At 39.8% G+C, this 9,504-nt stretch overlaps 2 protein-coding genes across 3 annotated transcripts in view; both read right to left on the bottom strand.

Annotated features, from left to right (window-relative positions):
* Nucleotides 1-274: 274 nt before the first annotated feature.
* Nucleotides 275-4,089, bottom strand: LOC103480271 (E3 ubiquitin/ISG15 ligase TRIM25-like). 2 transcript variants are annotated; one of them, XM_008435162.2, is made up of 7 exons: nucleotides 3,717-4,089; nucleotides 2,853-3,227; nucleotides 2,633-2,728; nucleotides 1,513-1,755; nucleotides 1,103-1,265; nucleotides 970-1,029; nucleotides 275-872 (listed from the first exon to the last, which is right to left on the bottom strand). In XM_008435162.2, exons 1-7 carry the CDS (start codon nucleotides 3,954-3,956, stop codon nucleotides 349-351), a joined length of 1,701 nt encoding a protein of 566 aa, XP_008433384.1. In that variant the 5' UTR covers nucleotides 3,957-4,089; the 3' UTR covers nucleotides 275-348. The 2 variants fall into 2 exon arrangements, with proteins under 2 accessions (XP_008433384.1, XP_008433385.1); XM_008435163.2 differs by having other exon boundaries at nucleotides 1,513-1,746; nucleotides 3,717-4,088.
* A 1,572-nt stretch (nucleotides 4,090-5,661) lies between these two features.
* LOC103480273 (uncharacterized) overlaps nucleotides 5,662-9,504 on the bottom strand; it is a 6,188-nt gene continuing 2,345 nt past the window's right edge. The window contains exons 3-7 of the mRNA XM_008435164.2: nucleotides 8,621-9,046; nucleotides 8,257-8,493; nucleotides 7,949-8,167; nucleotides 7,445-7,502; nucleotides 5,662-7,296 (exon numbers count right to left, since the gene is read on the bottom strand). Of these exons, the coding sequence (XP_008433386.1) occupies nucleotides 6,209-7,296; nucleotides 7,445-7,502; nucleotides 7,949-8,167; nucleotides 8,257-8,493; nucleotides 8,621-9,046 (2,028 nt within the window). The 3' untranslated portion in view covers nucleotides 5,662-6,208. The remainder of the gene's footprint in view (nucleotides 7,297-7,444; nucleotides 7,503-7,948; nucleotides 8,168-8,256; nucleotides 8,494-8,620; nucleotides 9,047-9,504) is intronic.

The following is a 9,504-nucleotide window of genomic DNA, read 5'->3' as shown; positions in this document are numbered from 1 at the left end:
ATTTAGCATCCAAGTTGAATCTGAAGCTGTCCTGAAAGTCCCAGCCTCAACCCAACATGTGAAGATGTTGACATATGCTTGGTAAAAGAAACGATTATCTTGAAATAACACTGCTGGAGTAGTTCAAAGTAAAGATGGTAAAATTGTCGGGTGTCATGATTTATTCGGATTTTCTAGCAAATTTCAAGTATAAAAAAAAAAAAAAAAAAAAAAAAAAAAAAAAAAAAGGTTAATTACTTGAACTTTATTCAAACAGCATTTTAGTTTTGCTCGTTTAAAAAAAAAAAAAAAAAAAAAAAAAAAAGGGGAAAAAAAAAAAAGCTGCTCAGCATCAGCATGAAAACGTCTTCACCATAACTTCATCAGTTTTGCTTGAACATCGTCCTTCAGCCCAAGGCCAGGATAAAGGGGTTTACAGAACATGGTCTTCTCTCTGTGGAGCAGTACCATCTCTTTAGAGATGCTGTAAAAAGCCAGAGTACCCGACCTGTAATCCAGGTACACCCCGATCCAGGAGGTCAGAGGGCCTGACAAAACTTTCTTCTGACAACAGTGTCGGAAAACGTAAGAATCCTTGGAGCACTCCAAGCTCCACGATTTGTCATTGCAACCAAACTCTGAGTCGGCCGATGATCTTCCGATGTCTTTGTACGCCACGGCTACTGCGCAAAAGGAACCTTCCCAGGTGACCTCCCAGTAGCAGCGCTCTGACAGAGCCTCGCAGCACAGAACCTGCTTCACACTCTCAAACATGTCTGAGCGACTAACGTAGTAAGGGGCGTAGCGGGACACACCAACTTCTTGCTGTTGCTCCTTGGAGATGGACAAACACTTGTGGGCGGTTTGGATGTCAAGGGTGAGGACACGGCTATCTGCAAAAACCCAAACATGAACATTAATACTCCTGATTTCTAGCAAGACTTTAAATGAAATGTCTGCCAGCTGATGAGAGCTAAGCACTTTGCTTACAGAGTAAAAACTGCTCTCTGGTTTTTGGCACAGGTGGCAACACAACATTGACAGCAGACACTGCAAACAGAAAGAAAATCCTCAATCCCACAGTCTAGATATAAATCATGATTCTTATGCAACAGTGATGTACCCGTGGCAGAAAAGTTGGACCAGGAGTCCTCCAGAATACCAGTCACTTTATTTTTCAGGTCATCTAAAAAGCGAGATGCAGCTGCCATTGACTCACGAGGGCGAACAACAGCACCGGGTGGCAGGTCTGGAGATTCACAGGAAGTGGAGAGAGCTGGGAAAGTCTGGAGGAAGGAGATCAGATGATCAAAATATGCCCAACCAGGACATCAAATGTTAAAGTGCAATTTCACAATTTACTACAGCCTCTGCAGTTCACAGTGTGAACCTTAATGATGATCAATTACTGAGAAATAAATATAAAATCCGATTATAAATGTATTGTGTTCCATGCAGATTGTTATAAGATGAAAAGTTCAAACTTATGCTACTTTGCATTGGACAGCCGCATTAAACTCAAACTTGAGGTACCTGAAGGAAATAAATGTGGTCGCTGGAGAGAGAGAGCTTCTGAAGGTCACCGTTTCGTTTCATCAGCTTGGTGATCTCTTCCTGTAGCTGGAGTTGCAGCTTTTCAGCCTCGGCAACCGCCAGTTTCTCTCTCATGTCGATCATCTGCTTTGCCATAATGCCTCTCATTTGGATGGAGGAAATCAACATGTTGATGATCTTGTCAACGTTGTCCACTGCAGTCCTGCTACAAACCTGTTGAAACTAAAGTCATTGATGCTCCTCTTTGCATTAAGGTTGGAAAGGAACAGCCTAAAAATATGCCCTCATATGCATTCCGCTCCTTTACAAGATAAATTAGTGAAAACAAAGAGATCAAATGCATAAAGTTAAGTGCAAAATTTTTCTTGCTGGCAAATTTAGAAATAAATTTTTACCACACTTTTGACAATTTTACAATTCTGAGGAAGACACTTCAGAATTGACAGAGCAGGACATTAAACTTCTGATCTCAGATTTTGAGCTCCTCACCCAATATTAAAAGAAAAAAAAAACTGTCAAGACAGAAGTAGAAACAAGTAAACAGTTAGCAGTTCACAAGGGTTTGACTGCAGTAGTGCCAATATATTTCTTCCATTATGAAAATTGATCAACATTTCTTTTGGATAAATAAAAGTATTTTTTTTTCAAAATGTTCAGCCTTTTAGATTAAAGGGATTTCTGATATGGGCGACATGGCAACCACCAAGGGCATATTTAGTTGATTTTGTAGTCATTTTGACTTAGTTTTAATCAAGTGTGTTTTTTTTAAAAACAGTGGCAATGACGCTGTCAAAACTCCCAACCATCATAGCAGTACAAAATGGGGACCCTAACGACATCTCACATAAGACCCCCAAAAAGTTAGAAACAAACCTGCATTTTATTCTTAAGCACATTAAGTGAGAGAATGCCACTGCTGGAGATCACATGGGAACAGAAAGAATCTCTTTAAACAATTTTTTTTCCATAGAGATAATGAGAAGTCATTGCACCATTTGTCCCTTTTCAAGTGGAAGCAGTTCTCAAAAAAAAAATAAAAAATAAATGTCACTGCAAGTCACTACATAAAGCTTAAATCGTCTTGATTTTCCTCCCCCACCTTGAAATCCTCCAGAGCTTTGCCCAACTCCTTCAGCTCATGTTCTCTGTTCTGCAGACTCCTTTGGACACCGATTTGATACATATTCAACAGAATCTACAAATAAATAAAAAAAACAAAAAAGAAAAACTTTGAGTCAAGAACCTTTGACCTGCATTAAGATTTTTAACTTCTTTGCACCCGCCTGCTGTGTGCTCTCTGCAGAGTTTCTCTGTCCTACCTGCTCTGTGGCTCGTTGTGCTGAGGCTGGAACAGTGAAGTGTCCCCGGTGTTCGTCTATTATGCACAGGTAGCAGATACAGCGCTTGTCAGACTGACAGTACACCTCCAGCAGCTTCTTGTGCTTCTTGCACATCTTCTCCTTCAGCGGGACCGTGACGGACACCAGTTGGTGCGTCTCCAGTGCAGGAACTGTGTAGTGAGACGCCAGGTGAAAACTGCAGTACGACGCCAGGCACGTCAGACAGGACATGGAGGCCTTGTGTCTTCTGGACTCGCAGCAGAAATCACAGGCAACATCGTCTGGGCCAGCACAGGTAAACTCAACAAAGAGAGGAGTTTCCTTGGTCCCCGTCACCTTCAGCTTCCCCACAACCTGAATCAGATCGTCGGTTAAGAGAGGAGACAAAAAATAAATAAATAAAATTGTGAATGACTTAAGTAATCAAATGGTAAATGTCACCTATATTTTCCAACAGACATAACTAGCATTTTAACTGGCAGCATATACATTTTCCAATTGCAAAGAATTGACACTTCCCCATAGAGTTGATATTTCAGGGTTTCTCCCAGTGTATTACAAGCCTGGCAGGTTTCAGAATTTTGCTTTAAAAGTAAAAAAAAAAAAAAACTTGTCTACCGAGGTAAATTTATAAACTCAGCAGGAGATGAAATTATGTCCCTCGTTACACGCAGCTTGGCCAATTAAACCGCATTTCATGTTTTTTGCTCACGTGGACACAGAATTCCGTCCACGAGTTCTGGATAAATTTATCCAAATTGAGTCGCTAAACTTAACTTTAGCGAGTCAATTTCAAACCGTTTCGTCTCAGAGAAAACAGTTGTTTAAATGCAAGTGTGTCACCTCAGCTAGAGTGATGTTTTTCCTCAACACGGGTCGAGGCTGGAAAACGTCTCTGCACTGCGGGCACTTGTATCGGCCCTCCGCCTCCTCGTCGCGCTGCCAGCAGGTTTCAATGCAGCACCTGCAGTAGCTGTGTCCGCAGGGGACGGTGACAGGCTCCCTGAACAGGTCCAAACACACCGAACAACAGAACTGGCTCTGGTCCAAATCAACTCCAGGCTCCGGCGGGTTCTCCGCCATCTTGAAAGAATCTTGCGTGCGTAGCTAATTGAGAAGCGCGCGGGCTTTTCTTAAGTATCAGGAAACGGGAAGCCGCTAGAGCTATCCTATTGGTGCTTCTCACCTGCTCAGAAATAATGCTTAAGTTTGTGGCAAGGATAACCAATAAGAAAGCATCTTATATAATTGTCTTTCTTTGTTCTGAACTCAACATAATTGTATAATTGGACAAGCGCGGTTATGGAAAACCCCGCCCCTACCGCATATTGTTTTGATGAACCCGCGCATTGATCTATAGAATTTAATCAACATTTTGATGTGTAATTGTGTGTTCTGTAACTTTTTATTTTTTGTGTGTATGTGAGTGTCTTTTTATGATGAAAATCGCGTTGAACTGTCTTGTTACTGAATTGTGCTTTACAAATAAATTGATTGATTGAAACTTGATTGAACAATCTGAATTGCATACGCGCGCTGTCGGAGGTGAGGTACTATTTTAAACATAACCCACTGAAGTACTCCACTACATCTAGTGTTCGCACGTTGCTTTAGTTGGCTGGGAATTTTATTTTATTTTTTTTACAATAAAGTGGATCAATTTCTGTATGTTTTAAAAATCCTAGTCATAGTGTAATAAATAAATAAATGAATAAATTTGCATAATTTCATAATCACAAATTAGGGAGAGTAATATTTTTTTTCTTCGATAATAAAGTTACAACAGACAAAATGTCAAAAATGAAACAAAATTGCCTAGCTGCATGCACAGACAGTTTTCTAATAATGCACTCACTCTGAATATAATATAAGACTTTAACGTTCTGTAAAAATGCACCTACTTCTGCAACGACAAACTCTAGGAGGCGCTGTTTATTCTGTATTAAAAATTTGGTTTTCAGTTCTTATGGTATAAAAAGGCTGTACTAGGACAGATTCAAAATGAAACCTCAGTTTAAGGTTCATATTTTATTGTGGAAGATAAAAACAGTGAAAAACAAAATGAAGAAAACATTATTATCTCATGTCAAATATAAAGGGAAATAATTTTGTAAAAATTGTTAAGCACAATTCTAAGGTTTGTGTCAAACAAATAAAAAAACTTTCGTAAATCAGTGCAAAATTGAGAAATTCCACAGATGAGAAATAATATCACAATGTTTCAATAATCGTTTCATAAGAGAAGCTGCAAAATATTTTATATCTGTACATATCAAACAGACAAAATTAATCTGTTTCTGCCTTTCTTTTACTCTCAGAGTCTTTCTCCTCTTTCTCACTTTTTACACTTGAGTCCGGCGTGGGAACCTGAAATATTTACATATTTCTCTGAAGACGTCTTTCTCCTGCTTTGTGAATTTCTCGACAAATGCTTAATTTTTGAAGTCCATCTCATTGGAAAAATAAAAAAAACAAAAGCTTGAAGCACTCACTAAAAAAGTAGAGGTAGAGAATCGACAGTTTAATTTTTACAAAGAAATAAAAGAAAAAGCCTTCAAGTCTTCAAGAAAAGTAAAACCTTTCAAATGTGTAAAATATCCTCCTTCACCATCCTACCATTCTCCATCCTACCGTCCGACAAAATGTACAGCAGTTTCCAACGCAGAACCGCGTTCCTTAACAGCTAAAGCGCCCATGCCGCAAGACTGCCAAACTCCTACTGGTCCTTTTATTATTGTGGTATATACTTACACTGTCTTCTTTTTTAACTTTTTTTTCTGTTGGGAACCTTGCAACAAAATTTTGCTCAATATGTATACTGTGAATATGCAGCAGAATGACAGTCTGTCAAAAACAAGCAGTACTATGAACTATCTGACAAAACAAAGTGCCTTTACAAAAGAAGAAATTTAAAAAGATAAGTGAAGCAATAGAAGAACTAGGGGCCCGTAGTACTGAAATCTTGCTAATTTAGTTCAAAAATAGATTTTTTTTACATAGAAACATGTAAAGTATTTTTGACAAAAATGATCAGCAGCATTAACCAGATGTTTGAATAGTGTTGGTTCTAAAAAATATCGCCTATTCTCTTACCGGCACAAGAAGCTTGCATGAAACATTGCTTTGACATTCCAGTGTCTGTTAGCAAAATGCACCTGTTAGCTGCATATTGATGCTGTGACTTCCAAGGTTAAAAGGACACTCAAAATGCTGCAGCTGATTACACAAAATATTGTACATTTACGGTAATTGCGAAGCAAAAAAAATTTAAAAATCCTTAAATTTCCTAATCTCTACCAATGCAATCGTTAGGAGATTGATATGCTTCCACAATATTAATTTTGTGACAGCATCTTGAACTTATGTCTTTCCTTCTTAACGGCCTCATAACTCTTCTCAATTGCCTCCATCGGCGTTTTCACTTCGTTAGAAGCTTCACATCCAATAGCACCACCTTGAATTCCCCCTAAAGTAGCTGCAGCTAACACAGCAACACCTGCCACCACACCACCAGCCACGACTGCCGCCTCCCTTTCGACCGCTGCAGGTACCATCGTTTTTAGGGTTTTCACGTGCTTCATCACTTCGGTGGGATTTTTCACAACTTTCATTACAACTTCCAATAGCGCTGCCACTCCGAAAAATGCCCCCAACAAAGCACCGGTGGCGGTACCCACTAACTGGATCAGAAATTCATTAGACACAGAAGTTTTAGCCCGCTTTCTGATCTCCTGTGGGGGTAAATACTCCTCCCTCTCTCTAATCTGCTTTTCTTCCTTCTGGATCCTTTCTTCTACGTGCTGCAGAACCTCATTGGTGTAGTAGGATCCGTTTTTTTCTACCATCATCTTGTCTACTGTCTGAAGGAACGCCTCCAACTGGACATGGTTGTTCCTGTAATCATCTTGCCCTTCTCCGTTCCAGTGTTTATTATCAAAGACATGACACCGACCTCTGCACTTCTTCACCAGATTACTCAGATTCTTATTCTTACTGACAAACTCTTCGATTTTCATCCCTTCTTGGAGCTGCTCGCCATGAGTGAACACGATTACAGCGTATTTCAGAGCATCCTCTGAGAAATGATCGCATATTTTTGTGATAACCTGTTGCTCATGCTTTGTGAATTTGTCAACTTTAAGTAAAATGAGGAAGACGTGCGGTCCAGGTGCGCATTCTGTGAGGCAACGCATTATCTCCGGCTTCAGCTCCTCTTCCGACCTGTCGGTGTCGAAGAAACCAGGCGTGTCAATCAAAGTGAGGCATCTGCCATTGACGGCTCTGGTCTCTGATTGACATCTTCTTGTTCCAGCATTAGGTGAATGGCATGAAGTAAAAACTTCCTCCCCCAAGATGGTGTTAGCTAGGTGGCTTTTCCCAATTCCAGTTTTCCCCAGCAGAACGATCCTTGTTGGACTGGAGTCTGGAGAAAAGATTGAGATTGAGGATATGAATACAGAATATATTTCCGAACCTATCAGTACTGTCATTTATTTTCTTGCTTTCTACTATTTATTTTATCATCATGACTGAAAACAAATTTAATTTAAATCTTACAGTTCTTTACCCACCCTGATCATTTTCAGTAGATCTGTTGTACTTCATACCTTCTTGTACACACTTGAAGATCTTTAGGGACAAGATATTTAAATTTAGTACAAGTAACAACATATAGCATCCACCTCTCCACCTCTACAGACACACACTTTATTGCTGAAATTATAATAATTTTCACTTACACACACCTAAGCCAAATGACATCCAACTTTTATTTCAAAGGTTCCAAAATAATTTGCCCCACCTTTATTCAGTAACAACCATCTCAGTACTTTCAGAAACGCTGTCTACAATGGTTAGACGTGTCTACAGAAATGTTTGAACGTTCTTACACCAAATCAATTGTGAGATCAGACAAGAAGGCGAGCATTGTCTTAGATATGATCGGCAAAAAATAATGATATATATATAATAAATAAAACATAACTATGCATTAGCTAATATTTTATTTTTTTTAACAGTTAACAACCCTTCTGTTATGAATTACTTAAGAGAAAAACATTTTTATTGTGCTTTACCTCCCAACCCTCTTGATCTGGTAGAACAAGGAGAACTTGAAGTGGTGCGCTGGTGGTTCTCTCCTGTTCAAATTTAGAGATCTCCTCCAGTAAAACCCTGGCTACTACAGTGATTGGGAAACACAGAGCAATGCCAGCCCCAAGTGCAGGTATTGCTACAGATCCAAACCCTTTGCTCTCACAGGAAGTCAGAATTTGGTTGATGCCCAGTCGGAGAACCTGCAAAAATTAGTATTAGAAACAAGCAGAACATTATTTTTAACTGATCCAGAGAGATTAATTGTAGTAAAAATGCTCAGTTGTCTCACCTGAACCGCGGTTCCATTGTCTTCTCCATCCCACTGAACAAGGTTGAGGAAGAACACGGCACCAAAAGGAACTCCAGTCAGATTTTCCTCTAGTATGAAGTCACCAGGCCCCATTTCACCTTCTGACTTCCCTATAATCGTTTTAGTCACACGAGGACCAATTGCTTTACTGAGAATGTTTCCAACACGAGTAGACAGAGGATTGTTGAAGACCATTGGAGATACCACTGCATCTGTCTAAAAACAGTTCAAAACCAAAGGTTACAAATTGGCATGTGCTAAAATAGCTGACTGCCATCAGTGCTGTACCACTCCAATAATCAATTCTCTTAAGAGACAAGAAACTTTTAACATTAATTTTCACCTGCTGGCTTTCAAGGGTCCCCTGAACAATCTCAACCTGGACGAGACCTTTGGGAGCTCCAGCTGTGGCTCCTCTGGCTACATTTTGTCCAGCAGAATCAAACTCCCTCCCAAGCGTATCTTCGCTACCAGCACTTTGCCCCAGAAGCCGCTTGTCACATGCTTTTTGCATGGCCCTCACAACCTTTCCAGAGCTCTCACCGAAACGTGGCTCCTCATCTACATCCAACAACTCTGCATTCACCAGAGTACCTCCCACACCTGAGGTCCTCAATCTGCTGTCTTCTCCTCTGTAGTATTGAGCTTCAACCTCATCTGGATTTTCAACAAAATGGGCCAGAGTACCATCACACTGTTGGTCTTCCTCTCCTTTCCAGCCACTAGCTTCACCCACAGCATCATTTATGTCAGGAAAGGACTGCTGGCTCTGTTGAAAGCATAACAATAGCAGAATTTACAAAGTAAATAGATACAGGAAGGGTCCCATGTAAAAATCAAAGCAGATATATAACTAGATTTTCAAGTTATATATAAAACTGGAATAATATTTTAGCATCCTAAAAGTCTTTTCTTTGAACATTAACAACTTTCTTTGTCATTCTTTTTCCCATTTTACTTTTCTATCACTAAACAACTAAAACACAGCAAACTCCTAACACAAGGCCTTAACCCAGGCTTTTACACCATCAGTCAATAGGTTGGTAAATATTAGTCTATGGGAGTTCCACAGTAAATGTTAAAGATTACTTTCTTGGGTCATCTTTTCAGGCCAAGCTTATTTCTTAGTACAATGGATGGATGGATGGATGGATGGATGGATGGATGGATGGATGGATGGATGGATGGATGGATGGATGGATGGATGGATGGATGGATGGATGGATG

The sequence above is a fragment of the Poecilia reticulata genome, linkage group LG18 (genome assembly GCF_000633615.1).
Source record: "Poecilia reticulata strain Guanapo linkage group LG18, Guppy_female_1.0+MT, whole genome shotgun sequence".
Taxonomy (NCBI): Eukaryota; Metazoa; Chordata; class Actinopteri; order Cyprinodontiformes; family Poeciliidae; genus Poecilia; species Poecilia reticulata.
The sequence above is the reverse complement of the archived record's forward strand: the minus strand, read 5'-3'. Positions and strand labels throughout refer to the sequence as shown.

Bases quoted from the DNA above. Each gene is read 5' to 3' on its own strand.
- LOC103480271 (XM_008435162.2), bottom strand. From the start codon at position 3,956: ATGGCGGAGAACCCGCCGGAGCCTGGAGTTGATTTGGACCAGAGCCAG. The intron at 2,729-2,852 runs GTAGGACAGAGA...ATTTATTTGTAG, and splicing joins CACAACGAGCCACAGAGCAG to ATTCTGTTGAATATGTATCA. The intron at 873-969 runs GTAAGCAAAGTG...GGGTTTTTGCAG, and splicing joins CAGAGAGCAGTTTTTACTCT to ATAGCCGTGTCCTCACCCTT.